This window comes from Alexandromys fortis, unplaced genomic scaffold (genome assembly GCF_014885135.2).
Source record: "Alexandromys fortis isolate MF-2015 unplaced genomic scaffold, M_Fortis_MF-2015_v1.1 scaffold_90, whole genome shotgun sequence".
NCBI classification, from domain to species: domain Eukaryota; kingdom Metazoa; phylum Chordata; class Mammalia; order Rodentia; family Cricetidae; genus Alexandromys; species Alexandromys fortis.
This window is the reverse complement of record NW_026067985.1, coordinates 4,702,781-4,722,485: the sequence shown is the minus strand read 5'-3', so window position 1 is coordinate 4,722,485 and position 19,705 is coordinate 4,702,781. Positions and strand designations below refer to the sequence as shown.

Genomic DNA, 19,705 nt, shown 5'->3' with positions numbered 1-19,705 from the left:
CCTTACTCTGCTCTTTTGCCTTCTCTTCACGATTCTGACTTCCCAGTGTTCAAGTCCAAGATTAAACCTTAGCTTTCCCACTTGCCCTGGTTAGTGAGGTCTTCTATAAATTAAAGCAGATTTCCTCACTATCATCTCATTAACATGTCAATTCTGTGTTGGCAAATTTGGTCGGTGCCTGAGGTTTCTCATTCCCCACAAACACCAGTGAGGGCCACGTTGCTTGCCTGGGAACCATCTGCAGTTTCAGAAGCACACTCTGAGAAGTTCATTTGGATGACTAACCCACTTGCATCCCTTCCTAACCTCCTAGTCTCCAGGGAGTACTGCTTACATCGACCCTGTTGAGCCTTGGAGCTGCTGCTGAACAACCAAATAGAGCAGAGCTCGCAGAGGGCAGGGTCTCGCTATTTTGGGATGGTTGGGTTCGCTGCACTTAAGCAGTGCTTGGATGTTGGAAGATGACTGAAGGAAGGCACCTGAGGCATTGGGAGGGAAGGGGCAATGGTTATTACCTCGATGGCCACCGCAAGGTCTGGAGAGCACAGCTCCCAGATGCGCAGGTCTTGGAGCACCTTCAGGAGGACGTGCGGCCGGATCCTCAGGTCTAGGTTCTCTCCAAACTTCTGCAGTTTTGTCAGGACCTTCTTTGCAGGCCGGAAGTTCTTCAGATCCTCAGGGAGTTTGGATAACAGATCAAAGTACCTTCAAATCCAAGAGGAGAGAGCTGGTTAGAGAGGCCCTGGTATGTGGATCTGGGCCCCCATCACCTGTCCCCTCTAGTTAGAAAGACCCTAGGATGTGGATCTGGGCCCCCATCACCTTAGAGAGGCCCCGGGTTGGGGTCTGGACCCCTTGGATCCTCTTTTATTTTCTTTTCTATTCTTGGGATTTTTTGAGGCATCGTGACACTCTACATGGGCCCTGTCCTCTCCACCCAGCTTTTGTAGGGTCATCCACAAGGCAAGGATTTATGTTTAAGGGTAGCCAGCTTCTGTTTCACTTGCATGCTTTAAAGGGCTGCATTCCAGAGATCCACAGACAAGCACTGCGTTGAGCTCCCAGAGTCTTGCTGAAGAAAGGGAGGAGGGATTGTACCAATCGGGGGGGGGTCATGATGGGGGAACCCACCCACAGAGACAGCTGACCTGAGCTCGTGGGAGATCATAGACACTGGACCAACAGTTAGGGAGACTGCATGGAACTGACCTAGCCCCCTGAATGTGTGTGACAATTGTGTAGCTTGGCCTCTTAGTAAGGCTTCTAACAGCGAGAGCAGGATTTCTCCCTGGCACTTAGCTGACTTTTGGTAACCTATTTCCTGATGGAGGAGGGTTATCTGTCTATGTGTTACTCTCATTTGTTAATAAAGAAACTGCCTTGGCTTTTTGATAGGGCAGGATTTAGATAGGTGGAGTAGACAGAACAGAATGCTGGGAGAAAGAAAGCATAGTTGGTCAGATGCCATGGAGCCAGCCACCAGGTCAGACATGCTGAATCTTTCCCAGTAAGCCACTACCTCGTGGTGCTACGAGGATTATTAGAAATGGGTTAATCAAGATGTGAGAATTAGCCAATAAAAGGCTGAAACTAATGGGCCAGACAGTGTTTAAATGAATACAGTTTCCGTGTAATTATTCTGGGGCATAAGCTAGCCCAGCGGCAGGAATGCAGCCCACTGTTCCTTCTACAATTTCCCATGCCAGAATACCGCATCCCACTTAGATAGAAGGGGAGGAGCTTAATCCTGTCTCAACTTGATGTGTCATGCTTAATGCAAACCTGTGGGAGTCCTGCCCCTTTCTGAATGGAAATGATGGTGATGGAGATGAAGAAAATGATGGTGATGATGATGGTTGTGGTGATGGAGCTGATGGTGGTGATGGAGCTGATGGTGGTGCTGGAGATGATGGTGGTGATGGACATGATTGTGGTGATGTTGAAAATAATGGTGATGGAGATGATGGTGGTGGAGATGATGGTGGTGCTGAAGATGATGGTAGTGATGGTGTTGATAGTGGTGATAGTGTTGATGGTGATGATGGTGTTGATGGTGATGATGGTGTTGATGGTGATGTTGATGGAGTTGAAGGAGATGACAGTGATGATGATGATTGTGGTGATGGAGATAATGGTGGTGATAAAGATAATTATGGTCATGGTGGTGATGATGATGATGAAGATGAGGGTGGTAATAGAGATGATGGTGGTGGTGATGGAGATGATGGCCTGTGCATTTCCCATCTCCTCGATAACAAGCTCAGCTGACAGGCTGTGTGTTTCACGCTACCACTGAAAATGCATTGTTAAGATGGCAGAGACAGTTGGGTCCTGGCCTATTTCTGTCTAACCTACTTACCCACCTTAGATCTATGAGCATGCTTTAACTGTGGTCAGGGCTTACTTAAGACAAATGGTGGCATGTGTTTGGAAAGTGCTTGTCACACATGTCTGACAACCTGAGTTTGATCCCAGAGCCCACAAAAGGGTTGAAGGAGAGAAAAGTTGTTCCCTTAACTCTGCACATGCCCCCATCTTTTTGTCTCTCTCAGTCTTCCACATGCACTAATAATAATAATAATAATAATTCAATTATAGAATTATGATATAATTTATAATAATGGTGATGAAAAGTGCCTTCTTCCACCTCATATGTACCACTGTGCTTGTGTACTTATGTATTTGAAGACTAGCCTGACCCAGCAAATATTCTTGGATACTCATCTTTGTACTTGTGGTATGCGTTTGTATATTTATTCAAGTGTCTTTGTGTAGCATGAGTCCCCATGAAGGCATGACCTTTGTCTGAGCTACTCAGCACATAGCGCTGAACTAGCTGTGCCTGGCAGATAGTAGGCGTCCAATAGTTATGATCAGAAAGAGTGGATGAGTGAGAAGCCCAGCTGAGCACACTTGTTGGCAGGCTGTGGTTCATTTGACTTGATTTTAATGATGCTATGGAGGGCGCTTGTTTCCCCGTAATGATACCAAAAGCCCCATCATTAGAGACGCTGGCTGAGCCCTGCTGTGGGAGGCTCAACACTAACTTCCCACTCCAATATCTTCGTGGGGGTTAGTTTATTACCCTTCCACTTTCCTTCCCAAAGGGGAGGCTATAAACTCACTCTCCCTCCCCCTTACATAAGGCACCTTTGGGAGCCCATGTAACTCCGGGGACAGTTGCTACTCATGAGATGGCAAAGACCTGGGAGTGTGAGGCAGTGTGGGTGGTTCCCACATCTCCCCTACAGCTCAGGGTCCCTCTGGCAAGTTTCTACTTCATGTAAATAACAGTGTGGGAGGGATTCTAGGTCCATCTTTCCATTTTCTCATCTTTTAAAAAAAAGATTTTGTTTTCCTCATCCTGGCAGAATGGAGTTCATGACATACAACGCGTCAGACTCTAGTTCAATATTACATGTGAATGTGAAGTTCTGAGACCAGACTGAGGTTCATGTCCTGTGCTCGCCACTTACAGACAGTATGGCCTGGGACAAGTGAGCCGACTACGCTGAGACTCAGTTTCGTATGTCTCTTTAAGGATTTGGGGGATAAAATATGAACCATTAAATTTTCTTAGGGCAACCTCTGCCATCCACCAGCCATGCAGCTCATAGTGATTTCTTACGGTTGGTCAGTATTTCCTTTACATTTTGAAATATCTTATTTTAATTGAAGTTATCACTGAACCTTTTTCTAGGGTACTTGTGTAACATATCAGGACTTATTTTTACTTGCTCTTTTGTCTTTTTGAAACAGAGCCTCACTATGTAGCTGGGTTACCTGGAACTTATCGTGGAGACCAGACCTGTCTTGACGCCGTCTGAGTGCTGATTTGAAAGCAGTGTGGCACCACGCCCAGCAAGTGTCAGAACTCCTATGCAGTGTATATATCCCGACTGGATACATTTGTGTACAGCGCCTAACGTCCCAATGTAGATGCTTAGTACATCCACCAAGTATTCATCGCTTCTCCATAGGGAGCGACCCAACATCCTCCCTCCAGTTATTCTGAAATACTCAGTGCCATCCTCTGCCACGCAGCAGACCCCAGCCCTCCCCTGCTGCTATCTGTCTGTCCTCTCGCATGTGCTGGGGCACAGTGTTCCCAGGGGTATGCAGTGATAACCTCAGAGAACTAAGGCTGTGTAGACATTTGGTTGACAGGTGCGTGTGTGCGTGTGCGTGTGTGTGTGTCTGTGTGCACGCGCATGTGCACGGGAGGGGTGGCAAATGAGCTCTCCTTATGTCTAAGTCTGGGTCAAAATCGCAGTAACTATGAAGACCAGGACAGGTTTTGTGACACATGGTTGTGAAGCTGACAGGTTCTTTCCTGATTGTGTTTTGATTTGGGGGACCCAATTGGGGCAGACAGTAGTTGGGAGGGGATACCTCTAGGCCACTGAAGAACCCTGGAATAGACCATGATGTAATGCTAAGGGGCCATCTTGTCTGGTCCTCAGAGTCTTACCAGTGGTCTGCAATCTCTTCTGCGTCCCCCTTCATCACCGGGACCTGGTGCCTCATCTTTGATATATCCTTTTGGAAATTCGAGGCGAGAACAAAAGAGCGGAACTTCTGGAGACCCCGCTCTTCTTGGCGCCTATGGAGTGGTGTGGAGAAGTGGGAGAGGAATTAGAGACACAGGACCCCCCCCCAACTTTAGCTACTGGCGATGAGCACTTTCAGAAGCCATAGCTCTCTCCAATGTGCTGAAGTGCGGGGGGGGGGTGCTAAATTGAATGCAGGGAGAAAGAAGGCAGAGTCAGGGAGATGCCACGTAGCTGCCGAAGGAGAGACGCCAGAACCTAACTGGTAAGTCACTGCCTGGTGGTAATACACAGATTAATAGAAATGGGTTCATTTAAGATACAAGAGCTAGCTAGAAATATGTCTGAGCCATCAGTCAAGCAGTGTTGTAATTAATATACTTTTGTGTGATTATTCGGGTCTGGGTGGCCAGGAAATGAATGTACACTCTTTGATTACAAGGAAGGACACCTGCTCTCCATGTTTCTGAGTCTTCTCCTCGTCCCCATCATTGCTGGCCCTCACTGCCCTATGTGGTAGATTTTCGTGTACTCACCTGTCTCTGTAAATGGTGAGTTCTGAGCAGGAAGGGGGTGTGAAGCGTCACCTGGGAGTGGTGAGTCCCTGGGCCCATGGTCACCTTAGTTAGGGGAGGGCTTTAGTGGGGACAAGGAGGGTTCCTGTGGCCTGTTAATGTTGAACTCCACTGACAGCATTCTGACTGTGTGTGATATTGTGTCTCCTATCAGAGCTTCCAGGGGCCTGCCACCTGGAACACTTCTTTTCCTAGTTTCTTCTCCTCTGGGTCCCTCTGCTTCCTTCATGGTCATCATAAAGCCACCTTGTCAGAAATGACTTCCCTGATTACCCAACCTGAACCGGGGTCCCTAGTTTCTGGCCTTCTCCCCCTCTCCTCTCTCTTCCTCATCTTCCTCCTCATCCCCTCCTGCTTCCCTCTCCCTCTTTCTCCTTTGTTGCCCCCCCCCCCCGTCCATCCATCTTCCTCAGACATAACACCTGTTTTCTTCCCACATGGGGTGAATCTAAGTTGTGTCTCTCTGTGGATGCAATGATTTTGTTTCTGTTTCTCAAGAGGCAGAGTTCACTCCCCAAGGGTGGCGAAGGTGTCTCCCTGTCACTCCAGCTCCAGCACTGGATACGTGCTGAACATGCAGTACCAGGTACAAGCCCTTGCAATGGGCTGGACATGTGTCTGCCCTTACTTCATGAGAATTTCCATCTTGTCTTGTAGGCAGAAGCCGGCCTCCTGGGCTATGCTGTAAAACTTGGCCCGCATACTGCTACACACGCCACTCTTACATTGGATGATGTCCCGGTTAGCACGGCTGTGGACAAGAGAAACCACTGAGAAATGGGGTCCAATGCACACTCCTGGTAGCCTCATGAGTCCCACCGGCCTCTGTGAGCCCAATATACCCTCAAGTGGGAACTGCTAGTGTCCAACTGTGCTCTCTGTTTCCAATTGGTACCTCCCCCAGCATCCTTTGGAGGTTGGAAGAATGGGAGGTGACTCAGGCCTTATACACAAGCCACAGTGAGCTAGCTTCAGCTGGATCCTAGCGGATGCCAAGGATGGCGAGCCTCCAACTCCAGATTCTCCCCTTCTCAGCTGTGTGACCTCATTTGAGACATTGGGTGTGGCCAACTCTCAACCTGTTACTCTGTAAAATGGGATGAGGTTGTGGCCCGGCAGGGTTGGGCTTGGGGAATAAACAATGCTGCAAATGTACGACGCAGCCCGGGGTGCTTGGTGCTGCAGAGGGATTTCATGTCGTATTCCGCAGGGCTGCTCAGGATCTGGTCTGTGAGACCCTTGTCCCTCTTTCCTGTCTATGGATTTGGGGAATCTGGTTTGTACTGAGCTTTTCCCATAAGCCTGGGAGACCAAGGATGCAGTTACCATGGTGAGGTCTTCCTCCTGCCCATGATGTGCTGCTCCCCACCTGGCTTACCCCTTTGACTTCTTCTGCGTCACTACGATGTGGCTTTCTCCACTGGTAGTGCTGGATCTCTCACTGAAACACCAAGGGACAATTTACAATTGTTTTCCATCAGAGGTTCCTCTGAGGCCCCCAGAACTCAGGCACAGAGAAGACAATTACCTGGGGACCAGGACTCAGTGCCCCTCATCTCCAATCTTGGACTTCGCTTCTGTCATCTTTCTGCCTGGAGTGTCTTTCTTGTCTCTCTCCCACCATCCTTACTGCTATTTTGTCTCATGGTCCATAGTGAGTCCTATATCCTTAGACTCTTCCACTTTGACCTTTTGCGTCCGTGTAGTGTGGGGATCACATGCTATCTTCAATAGCGACAGGTGCATGCTGGGACAGGGGTGGCTGAGTCTTCCCGTGTTATGTTTGGTCTTCCTCACTCCAGACCAACACTTCACTCGAGGAGACACTTTGCTAAACTGGGTCCCTGTGACGGCTAATTTTACTACACCTGGAACTAACTAATCCCAAGTGGCTGGGTACACCTGTGAGGGGATTTTCTTAATTGCATCATTTAAGATAGGAAGACCCACACTAAATCTTGATTGTTTGAGGTGGGAAGACTCACCTTAAATCTGGACCACTCCTTCTGCTGCCATCACACAGAGAAGGAAATGGAGGGAGGAAGTCTGCTTTCCCTCCCTCTTGGTCATCTATCCTGATGCTGAGTCATTCTTTCACTGCTGTGAGAACCCCCTTCTTCAGGACGCCAACATAGGCTGAAGGTCAGCCGAGATGTCCGGCCTCGTGGACTGTACAAGTACTAGGTTCCTGACCTTTCCTTAGGGGGGCAGCTGCTGTTGGACGAGCCAGGCCACATCCTTAGCCAGTCTACAAAACTCCCCTTTAGAGAAGCAGATTCTGCTAGCAGTTCTGTTCCTAGGACCTGTGACTGACATCCGCATTGAGCTGAGGACCCAGGTGATAAGAATCCAGAGTCTAGATTCAGAGTCCGGCCTGGTTGTCAGTCGCCTCCTCTGGAATCACTCAGCTTATCACATCCTTGGAGCCTTTCTAGGTATGGACCAATTAGACCCCTTGCACGACTGTTATACCCCATGACTGCAGCCAGACCAGCTTCCACAAGGAGATGGCCACTCCAGGTCAGATCCAACACTCCATGCTACCTTTCTGCCTTTCTCCCAGGACATTTGAATATCAGTATGTGTGTGCTTGTGTGTGTGTGTGTGCACGCACATACAAGCACATGTTTGTATGTCCGTGTTATAAACACATGCCGTCATACCCTGCTTTTAATGTGGGTCCAGGGATTAAGATTCAGGCCTTGATGCTTGCATGACAAGTGCCTTTTATCAACCAAGTCATGTCCCGACTTATGAGCACCAGTTTGCTTTTGAGACAGGGCCTTGCTATGTAGCTCTGGCTGGCTTGGAACTCCCTATGTTACCCAGGCTGGCCTTGAGCTCACAGATACCTGCCCATCTCTAGCTCCTCAGCGTTAGGGTCAAAGGTGTGCATCAACCACATCTGGCACACTGAGTGACGTTTGTTTCATTAGTGTTTGCTTACTGTATTATAAATTCTCAAAAGTGGGGATAATTCAGGGGACCCCTGGAGGCAAACAGAGGAAAACATCTTCATCTCTGTTTTAACTGATTTCTAACTGAGATGGAAATGACGGGCATTTAGATGTCACATGGCAATCGTGGGATAGTCTCAAGAATCATTTGCACTCAATGCTAATCCAAAGTCACAGTGTTTGCCAGCCCTCCTGTGAAGTCTTACTCTGTAATGCATCAGTGAGCTCCTAGAAGACTATGCCTCAAACTGGGAAGTGATCTAGTGACCTCACCACTGTAGATGCCTTCAGAATCCTCACAGTTTATAATGTGCATTTATAACATCCTTCTGGAAGGCGCCCATGGGCTTCCTTGGATTATCTAAGGCCCCAAAGCACAAGGACGCGCCAGTCAGGTGTTTGGGTGTGCAATGTATTTGTTTCATTTGCTTATTGAAGCTTCCGGACCTGGGCACAGCTCCTGGGCCACAGAGGGGACTGACTGCCTGTCATGTGACAGGCTACTCAAAGGGAAGGAGGGAAGCTGATTCAGAGTGGGGTCCTCCAGGCCCGTGCATATGTGGCCCGCAGTGTCAGGCTGCGGATCTCAAACAGGCAAAATGGAATTGTACCTTAAAATAGACGAGAAGGGGGCCCTGGGCCACGTTTCGTCATGGATGGAAGAGTTTAGTGGAAAGCATGGAAGATAAACGTTGAAGAGAAGTGTCTGGGTTTTTGCTGCCAGCCCAGCATCAAAAGGATCTTACTTGTAGTGAGGTCAAAAGAAGGAGAGGTGCCCCTCTCAGCTCTTCTGTCCCAGGATCTGTGTGCTGGCCCTGGGTCAGGACCAGCTTCCCTGCCTCTCCACCCTGTTTCCAGTTGCTGGAGGTTTCAGAATTCCCTACCTGGACTTATAGGCGGTTGGCCAGTCCTTCCAGCCAGAATCGCTCTTGGTTTGCTTGACTACGTTCAGGATGCTACAAAACAAGAAAAGTCTTGTAACAAAGGCTCAGGAGCCAGGTACCCCTGCAGCAACAGGTGTCTATGCCAGGACCAGTTGTCTCCTCCTAGAATGAACTACAGAGTCACAGTGGAGGGAACACCTGGGGAGTCTGCTGAGAACACAGATTCTGGGTCACATGTATGTTCAGAGACTTGGCTGTGCTGGGCTGGGTTGTGCTCAGAAACCGTATGTAGAAGCCCTCATTTTCCTAGACTCAGACACACTGACAGATGCCAGCAAGATCCACCTACTCTGGAGAATTGTAGAACCCCAGAATTGTACACAGACACTATAGAATTGCACCATACTCAAAAACTCATAATTTAATACACACATACACACACATGTGCACACACACACGGGCACACATATGCATGTGTGCACACACACCACAATTATATACACATTTTTAGAATTAAAAACACCCAGAATTTCACAATACACAACAACTGCACACACACAGATGGGGAATTTGAAAAGCATACCTAGAATTCCACACTTGCCTAGAGTTACATCCTTCTTTAGACTTCGACACTCGCCTAGACTTCCACACTCGCCTAGACTTCATCTACAATTTCACACCTCTAGAATCACAGTTGTCCTAGAATCCCCCCGTCACAGTCCACACAAAAGCCAGAACTATATACTGACTGGTGTGGGAGAGCCAACACTGCGGTGGTGCCATCCTCCAGGCAGATGGTCCTGGGTGGTCTAAGAAAGCAAAGCAAGCAAGCCATGGGAGCAAGCCAGTAGGCAGCGTTCTTCCTTGGCCTCTTCTTCAGCTTTAGCCTCCAGGTTTCTGCCCTGACTTCTCTCAGCACTGGGCTGTGGCCTGGGGTTGTACACTGATTTTGGTCAGTGTTTCATCATGGCAGGAGAAAGCCACCTAGAACATGTGACTGTGGTGACAGCTGATCCACCTGCCTCAGCAAATGCTGTAAAGGTTGTGGCTTCTGTATAAAGAGCAGAAGTCATGACTGCGTTCACTGCTCCTGCTGCAACTATTGGCTGCGACTGAATGCCAGGAAGAAGTTGGAGTATTAATAAATGCATTATATCCCTAGATGCTCTGAGGACTCATGGAGATAGACGTGACTTCCGGAAAATTCCTAGGATTTTGCACGAACAGTATGACTTAATTCTCACTACAGCCATTTTGGGTAAGCTGCTGAGGTGCTTCTTTTTACAGTTGTGACAAGACTCAGGGGAAGCAACACAGAAACTGAGTAATGGGATGGAGATACTCGCTAGTCTATGGGGTCCCAAAGCTGTGCCTTGGTGCTTAGGACTGAGACACCAGTCCTCAGCATCAGGCTTCATCTGACTCAGAAGCTCTACTCAAGCCTTTGAGCTTATCACCTTTGTCTGTCGCTACTGCTGATGGGGTGAGTGCCTTACAGGTCAACTGTCTCAGAATGCCTCCACATGCATTCTCAGGGGTGGGTCCGAGTTGAGGCTGCAGCAGACAGATTCATCATTAACACGCGGAGGCGGGGTGTGATGTATTCGAAAACACCAGAGAAGGGTAATTACAGCACTAACGAGAACCAATAAGTCATGGCTGGTGTCCCAGTCGGCTGAGGCTCGTGATAAACCTCTTCTTGGGCTCTGTTTATTTTCTGTAAGTCATTTGCTTGCTTGGGGGGGGGATTTACACTGGAGACGGGATCTCTGACTCCACCTGCATTCTCTCTGGAGAATTTATAGAGGCTGCAGGTCCATGGGCAGGACTTTCCTCCAGAAGATGGACTACTCTCTTATGAGCCAGCTGTTCTAGTAGCTGCTGGAGGCATCAAGGGTGCCCATGCTTTTTGGGGTGAGACTACAAACCCTCCAGGCGAGGGTTTCCAAGATGAAGCTCCTCACCAATGTATGCTTTTCTCTGCCCCATTTTGGCCGTGTCCTGCTCCCTGTTGATGCCGTGGTCCGCACACAGCTGACTGTGCATGGCTGACTGGATGTTCCACCCTCCCTGCCCCGTGGGTCTATCACCTTTGACAGGCAGGCCTTTCCCTGGCTGACCTCATCTCAAATCTCAGCTAAAAGTTTCTTCCAGACAAAGAAGAAACTCTCATGAGTTTCTAGACCAATGACCCCTTTTGTGTTAGGGTCTTGCTATGTAGCCCAGGCTGGCTTCAAACTCAAGATCTTCCCACCTCCCCCTTCTGAGTAATGAGAACACAGGCATGTGTCACCATGCTTGTATTATATTTTGTTTCTCTGTCTTTTTTTTTTTTTCTTCTCCCTGCAGTGCTGGGAATGGAGCCCAAGGCTTTGCACACTGAGTGATTTCTAACTCAAAGCTCTTTTGCTTATTTTTGGCAACTCCATCCCTGGAAACAATTTATCTTGACCATATTCATCCAAACTCCCTCCTCCTAACCCCCCCCCCACTGGACACCCCTCAACACATGCCTTCCAACCTCCATGTCCCCCCTCTCTTTATAAAGATTTATTTATTATGTATTCAATGTTCTGTCTGCATACCAGAAGAGGACACCAGATCTTATTACAGATGGCTGTGAGTCCAATTAGTAATTCCAGTGCTGCCTGCTGGAATGCTGACTGATCACGATGGCTTGATCTTGTTCGGATCTTATGCATGTCACCATAGCTGCGGTACATTTATGAATGCCACGGCCATGCCTTTTCCAGAAGACTGCACTCCAGGGCACCCCTCCCCACCCTCCAGCTCTTACCCTCTTCCCACCCCCTCTTTTGCAATGTTCCGCGAGCCTTGCAGGAAGTTGACAGACGCGTCTCATTAGAACCAAGCAATCCAAAGTACAATCACTTGTGCTCATTGCTGTGACTAGTTCTGAGTCTCTGTGTTAACTACTGCCCACTGCAGAAGCAGTTTCTCTGGCCAACATTGACAGCACTATTGTTTTATGTAAAAACCCTAGGTTTTTAAATCCCAAGTTTCCAAGTTCTTCCTTGCGCACATAGTTTACACATAGTCATAAATACTCACGAGAAGGGTGAGTACCAGCCCACAGGGTCCCGGACAGACAGAGCGGTCAAGACATCACAAATTTCTAGATTTATGTCACCACCCACCAGCTGTGTAGCCATTAGGAAATAGTTTAGCCTCTCTGCCTCCTTTGTAAAGGTGGTTCTTCCTCCTCTAGGGGTTGTTGTAAGAATCCAGGGCAGTCTGCACATGCACAGTTCACAGCTCAGTGGACTAGCCGGACCACGAGCTGGTGATTGCTACTGTGGCTCTCATGATTATTTGACTGGATTAAGGGAACGTACCTGGGAACTTTCTTCTGCAGCTCAGTCATCTGCATGATGGTTCTTCGGGAGTCTTCCCGGACCATCTCCAGGAGCTTTTGCAGGTCTGATGGAACAGGAGTTGGGGGGGGGTCAGACGGGGACCCCATTCTGCCCCAGAAGGGGCAGCTCATAGGGTCTAGAAGGGTTTTTTAAAATTAATTTATTTTTGCTTGTGATGTATACCTGTTTCTCTCTCTCTCTCTCTCTCTCTCTCTCTCTCTCTCTCTCTCTCTCTTTCTCTCTCTCTCTCTCATTGTAATACATACTCACATGTGGGGGGCATGCATGAGGCCAGAGGCCAATATGGGGTGTCTTTGATCTCTAACCCATGTTTTGAGACAAGAATCTGTTACTGAACCTGAATCTTCCTGACTGACTAGACCGCTTGGCCAGCAAAGCCTAAGAGCCTCTTGTGTTTCTCTGCTGGACACTGAGATTGCTGGTAGGCACCAGCACACCTGGCTTTTTCGGTGGCTGAGGGGAATGAACTGATATCCTCATGCCATCTTTCCAGCCCCTCCGCTACAGCCAGAGAAAACTGTCTCAGATTCTGACAATCAATATTGTTTGGGAAACCTCAACTATTTTCCAAACTGGTCGAATCCAGATCACAATTGTATTTTGCCTGATTTGAGGAGAATGTCAACCTTTGAAAACAAAGTTTTTGCGTCAACAGTTCTTTTGGAAAGAATCTAAGTCATGACCTCATTGTCCTCATTCCTGCCTCTCACTGGCTGATTTTTTCAGCAGGCTTGGGGCTTCCACACCCTTCCCCATGCTAGTGGAGCCTTATCACGATTTTGAAGTGAAATAACCCTCCGTGTGTTGAAGGCTTGGCTCCAGTGCATGGTGCTGTTGAGGACTTGAGGATGGCAGGAGTCACGGGGGTGCAGGCGTTGCCAGTGTGCTAATCCAATGGCGACTCACGCTGAACGAGCTTCTAGGAGCCCGGGTGTAGTGGGAGGAAGTAGGTTAGTGGGAGCAGGTGGAGTTGGAGGAAGTAGGTTAGTGGGAGTTTATATCTCACAGGACTCGCCTTGGTCCAGCCCCTTCCTTTCCGCTCACTCAGCTCCCTGTCGCTGTGAGGTGGGAACCTCTGAGTGATGCTCTCATTTGCCATATTCCTGAAGCAATGATGTCGGTGCCCGTGAAACGAAACCCTTGCAGAGTTCCTTCAGGTTTCTTAGTGATGGAAAGTGGTGGAAGCCCCATCTCTTCAGGTCTCAGCTCAATGATCGGGGTGCGAGACGCTTCTGTGAACCATCCTAGCTGGGCTAGCACCACTCCAACTCGACGGGAAGACAGAGGTGTCTCTCCAGCTCAGCCCTCACGGCCATCATCCTCCTCTTACCTGCGACCTTAGTCATCCTGCTACTCAGAGCTTCCCTGTTTACTGCCGTCCTTGTTTTCTTTATGTGCACCACCACACATTCCTTCCACATCCTGCACTTGCAACACACAGACACTGAAGGAAGAAGGTTCCAGAAATTCAGAGGAATCAGTCTCTCACTCACTCCCATCAAGAGTGGCTCTGAGAGCTCTGAGTCTTCCTTGGGCCCTTGTTGACAGGTCCTGACTCTCTGAACTTCTGGAGTTTGCACTTTGGCTCTGAGAAGCCAGGGACTGTCCAGACCCTAGGTCCACTCTGTTCTCCTTGAATCTAAACAGCACCCAGTCTTTGCCAGTTCTTCCCGGGACAGCCTGCCTCAGATGTCAAACTTCTTCTTCTACCTGTTTGGGACAGGCTCCCTTTGCCATTTTCCTGCCGTGTGTATGAGGCAAGCTAGCCCATGAGGTCCCAGGAATAATTTTGCCTTGGTCTCCTGTCTTTCTGGGGATGCTGGGATTACAGCATTTTGAGCTATGCATCCGACTTTTGTATGGCTCTGGGGATTTGAACTCAAATCTTTGTTCTTGCAGGGATGGTACTTCTACCCGCTGAGGTCCCTCTACATATCTGATTGAGCATATACTTGCTCAATGCAGGAAATCCTGAGAGAAAATTTGACATGGTTTGTGGAATCCAGTTGCAAGTTTCTTCCTGAGGTTGGAGGTCTCCTTACCCTTGGATAGTATTCATTGTTTTGGATTTCTTCCTTAAACGAAGATCCATAGCTTTCAGTAGACTCCTAAGGACTCTAAACCCAAAGGTGAATTACTAAAGATCATGGACACGAGAAAACACATCTCTGTGCAGATTTGTTGCCTCTGAGGTTTAGACTGGGGAGGGACAGGGACAATGGGTGGGCATGTCTTCTGATGGGTTGACAGAAGCATTTTAAAGTTGTTGTAGAATATTATTTTAAGATGTGTTACATTTGTTTATGCTGTAGAATATTTGATTAATGATGCAAAGATGTGTGGTGTTCCTTTATGTTACATTTGTTTAATTCTGTGAAGCTGTGTTACTTTGACAGCCTAAAGCACCTGATTGGTCTAATAAGAGCTGAAAAGCCAATAGGGAGCCAGGAGAAAGGATAGGTGGAGCTGGCAAGCAGAGAGAATAAATAGAGGGAGAAATCTGGGAGGAGGGGAGGAAGGAGTAAGAAAAGAAGGGGCCAGCCCCCCAGCCCCTCAGCTCCCCAGCCCCTCAGCTCCCCAGCCCCCAGCCCCCAGCTCCCCAGTCCCCCAGTCCCCCAGCACCCCCAGCCCCCCAGCTCCACAGTCCCCCAGCCCCTCAGCTCCCCAGTCCTCCAGCTCCCCAGCCCCCCAGTCCCCAGCTGTCCACCCAGCCCTCTAGCCCCCCAATCCCCCAGACCCCAGCCCACAGCCACACAGCCACACAGTCAGCCATGGGGTAGGAGTGAAAGGAAGATTACAGAAGTAAGAAAAGGGAAAAGCCCGGAGGCCAAAGATAGATGGGAGAATTTAAACTAAGAAAAACTGGTGAGAAACAAGTCAAGCTAGGCCAGGCATTTGTAAGTAAGAATTACATCTCTCTGTATTTATTTGGGAGCTGGGTTGTGGGTCCCCCGAAAGAGCAAAAGCAAAGAACCAAAAGAGTAAAAAAGTAAAAACAAACCAACAAAAAGCAAGGACAAAAGTCAGACTGTGACGATGGATGCAGAGATGTTTTGTCAGCTTTGGGACGTTGCTGGCGTGTACACCTGACAATGTATGGCTAAGACGAGCGGTGTCTTTAGCTGGGTGGGGTGGCCTATATACACCTTTAATCCAGTGTCCGGGAGACTGAGGCCGGAGGACTGGGAGCCCCAGCTCACCCTGGGCTTTGTAAGCAGTTGTTGTATCTCTCTGACACAAAAGGGCCCAGGCCAAGCAGAAAACAACACATCTGTAAACCTGTGGAAAACAAGGGGCTGAATGTGAAGAATGTGGGAAAATAATTTCTATACGTATGAAATGTGGAAAGAATAAAACTTTACAGAAAAACGAGATAAATAAGAATAGAGTTTCAAGTGTTATAAAGCAAATGGTGATTGTGTCTGTGTCTGTGGGGGAGTGGCTCAGTGTGACACAACTTAAAGGGGACATTTTCAGCCTTTTGGGGCAGGCAGGGCTGTCCAGGAAAGGGACTCAAAGATACTGAACAAGGCAGGTGGTCGAGACCTTTGACCTCTGTGTCTCTGCTGAGAGGGGCTGTGGGTAAGGCAGGAGAGGTTCAAAGACTACAAATAAAAAGGCAGACAGTGGTGGGATTTAGGTAGGACTTACGGACGTGGAGAGTTTCTTCATCTTGCTTAGTTGACCATGACTCATTGTCTTCAATGTCTTTGCTGGCCACACTTGGGGGTTCATCAGAGCCAGGGTTCACAGATATCATGCTGCTCTGGGGAGAAGAACACCCACTGGTCCGGGTCAGACTGAGAGTGGAGCCCCGCCGGCTGGGTTTGCGGCTGGCTGTGCGAACTGTGGGGATTTTGAATTTCTTGGTCTGAAGGAAAGAGATAAAAGAGAGGATGTCAGAGAGGAGGGGGGAATAAAGGAAGGGGGAGGGGAAAGAAAGGGGGGCAGGAAGGAGGAAGGAAGCAAGAAAAGAAAAGGAAAGTGCTATTTCTTTTTTTATATTTCATATTTTTATTGAGTTAATGATTTTTTTCATTTTTTATTGATTTTATTGAACTCTACATTTTTCTCTGCTCCCTTCCCTTTCTCTCCCCTCCCCTTCAACCCTCTCCCATGGTCCCCATGCTCACAATTCACTCAGGAGATCTTGTCTTTTTCTATTTCCCATGTAGATTAGATCTATGTAAGTCTCTCTTAGGGTCCTCACTGTTGTCTGGGTTCTCTGGGATTGTGGTTTGTCGGCTGGCTTTCTTTGCTTTATGTCTAAAAGCCACTTATGAGTGAGCACATAAGATATTTGTCTTTCAGGGTTCCTTGCTCTTTGGGCTGACGAGGGAGGGGGACTTGATTGGGGGAGGGGGAGGGAAATGGGAGGCGGTGGCGGGGAAGAGGCAGAAATCTTTAATAAATAAATAAAAAAATAAATAAAAATCATCTACATTTTAACTGAGGAAAAAAAAGATATTTATCTTTCTGGGTCTGGGTTACCTCACTCAAAATGATGTTTTTAGGCTCCATCCATTTGCTTGCAGATTTCAAGATGCCTTTTTTTTCTGCTGTGTAGTACTCCATTGTGTAAATGTGCCACATTTTCCTTATCCATTTTTCAGTCAAGGGGCATTTAGGTTGTTTCCAGGTTCTGGCTATGACAAACAATGCTACTATGAACATAGTTGAGCACATGTCCTTGTGGCATGATTGAGCATCCTTTGGATATATATCCAAACGTGGTATTGCTGGGTCCTGAGGAAGCTTGTTTCCTAATTTTCTGAGAACCCTCCAAAGGGGCTGTACCAGCTTGTACTTCCACCAGCAATGCAGAAGTGTTCCCTTTCCCCCACAACCTTTCCAGCATGAGTTGTCATCAGTGTTTTTGATCTTGGCCATTCTTACAGGTGTAAGATGGAATCTGAGTTGTTTTGATTTGCATTTCTCTGATGGCTAAGGATTTTGAACATTTCCTTAAGTGTCTTTCAGCCACTTTAGAGTCCTCTGTTGAGAGTTCTCTGTTTAAGTCTGTACCCCATTTTTTATTGGATTATTGTTTTATTTTTGCTGACCAGTTTCTTGAATTCTTTGTATATTTTGGAGATCAGCCCTCTGTCCGATGTGGGGTTAGTGAATATCTTTTCCCATTCTGTAGGCTGTCGTTTTGTCTTGTTGACAGTGTTCTTTGCTTTACAGAAGCTTTTCAGTTTCTGGAGGTCCCATTTATTAATTGTTTGTCTCTGTGTCTGTGCTGCTGGGGTTATTATTTAGGAAGTGGTTCCCTGTGCCAATGGGTTCAAGTGTACTTCCCACTTTCTCTTCTAATAGGTTCAGTGTGGCTGGCTTTATGTTGAGGTCTTTGATCCATTTGGACTTAAGTTTTGTGCATGGTGATAGATATGAATCTATTTGCATTCTTCTACATGTTGATATCCAGTTATGCCAGCACCATTTGTTAAATATGCTTTCTTTTTTCCATTTTATATTTTTTGCTTCTTTGTCAAAAATTAGGTGTTCGTAGGTGTGTGGATTAATATCCGGGTCTTCTATTCAGTTCCATTGGTCCCCCTGTCTGTTCTTTTGCCAGTACTAGGCTGTGGAAAGTGGTATTTCTAATCCTTGATGAGGTCAAGGTGAGGGGGGGTCAAAGGATTCAATTCCTCCTGACTCCTTGAAAACACCATGGACACAGACTGGACCTGAAGTGACCGGTGTCACCAACCAAGATGATCAGAAGATGTTCTTTTCTGTGTGTGTCACTGCAAGTCCCCTTGACCCTGTACTAATGATTTTTTATGCCACCTAAGATGCCATGGAGATTGTAGAAAGGTGATAGAGCTTAGTGTGTGTGTGTGTGTGTGCTGTGTGCATGTGTGCATGCGTGTGCATGTGCATATGTATGTCTGTTAGTGAAAGAAGAGGGCAGAGAAAGACAAGCCGAGTCCTGCTCTATTGTCCTCCATCTTATTCCCTTGAGGAAGGGTCTTTCCTTGGTCCTGGAGTCAACCAGGCAGCCAGCAAGTCCCAGTGATCCTCCTGTCTCTACCACTCTCTCCACAGTGTTGGGGATGCAAGCACCATACCTGTTGGTTAATCTAAGTGGTGGGGATCCGAACTCAGGTCGTTACGCTTGTGTGTCATGCCTTCTTACTTAGTGAGCCATCTCCCCAGCCCCAGAAATAATTTTCCTTGAGAGCTTTTAAAATGAAAGTGCTTTGGAGATTCAGATTGGTGCTATATTTGTATGAAACTCCTAATATTTAATGTTTTGGGAATGAAGGCAGCAGGGAGCAGAGGGGATCCTGAAGGCCACACTAAGATTTAACATCACGACACTAGGTGAGAATTACACTCAACACGTTTGCTTCCAGCGATCAACTGCACTGAAGCACAAGTGTTGTTGGTAACGTTTTAGGGCCTTGAATATAGGCGGAACTTCCCTGTTTTAGAAGCAGGGAGGGATTTCTTGATTGCACAGAGGAAGGGAAAAGGTGTGGGAAGAGGAGGAGGTAGGGTTGTGGCCTTCTCCTCCCATTCCTTCCTTTGCTTTGCTTCTTTCCCCATGTTTTCTGGCAAAAATTTGCACAGTCAGAAGGCGACTTCAGCATGCAACAGGCTTGGGCGGGGGGGAGGGCTGGAGTTTGGACTGGCTTTCTCCTGTTCTCCAAGTCAGTTTCAGGGTTACAAAATGATGGTGCTGGGGAATTCCACCTCAAGAGCTTCTGGCACTTAGGAGGCTTCCCTTGTCCTGACCCTGCAGCTTGGCCAGGACCTGGTCAGCCTGACGGGACACTCTACACCCCTGCCACCCTGTGAGAGAGGATGTCAGAGCTCAGGGATAGCAGGGACAGGCAGAGGTCACCTTCCTGCTTCAGCAGCCACTTCTGAGTCCCAGGCGCTGGGGGGACAAGAATCTTTAGACCAACACCATTGTGGAAGGTTTAACAGATTGTGTCTCAGGGAGGTGGGATTTCATCTTGTGCTCCTGCAGTTACCCCTATTTAACATTCACTTAGCGGAGCCAGCCAGGGACCCAAGTGAAGGGCTGACTCTTCTGACTGAGAGTGAGGGAAAGAGAATGATGGGGGGATGTGATGGCCTTCAGCCTGTCACTTGCCCTTTATCGAACTGACTTTCCCGGACTTCAGGCCCAGGTGCTTTTCTGGCTTTCACAGTTTGCTCAGGAGTGATGTGACCCAGCTGCCACATTCTGTCTCAGGGGGACTGGCGTTTTCTCTTCTCTTCTCTTCTCTTCTCTTCTCTTCTCTTCTCTTCTCTTCTCTTCTCTTCTCTTCTCTTCTCTTCTCTTCTCTTCTCTTCTCTTCTCTTCTCTTCTCTTCTCTTCTCTTC

At 48.0% G+C, this 19,705-nt stretch overlaps 1 protein-coding gene across 2 annotated transcripts in view; it reads right to left on the bottom strand.

Moving 5' to 3' along the window:
- Ccdc60 (coiled-coil domain containing 60) overlaps positions 1-19,705 on the bottom strand; it is a 160,321-nt gene that overhangs the window by 2,918 nt on the left and 137,698 nt on the right. For both annotated transcript variants that reach the window (XM_050159029.1, XM_050159028.1), the window contains exons 7-13: positions 16,016-16,235; positions 12,323-12,407; positions 8,967-9,038; positions 6,504-6,566; positions 5,754-5,876; positions 4,472-4,603; positions 516-705 (exon numbers count right to left, since the gene is read on the bottom strand). In XM_050159029.1, coding sequence (XP_050014986.1) covers positions 516-705; positions 4,472-4,603; positions 5,754-5,876; positions 6,504-6,566; positions 8,967-9,038; positions 12,323-12,407; positions 16,016-16,235 — 885 coding nt within the window. The remainder of the gene's footprint in view (positions 1-515; positions 706-4,471; positions 4,604-5,753; positions 5,877-6,503; positions 6,567-8,966; positions 9,039-12,322; positions 12,408-16,015; positions 16,236-19,705) is intronic.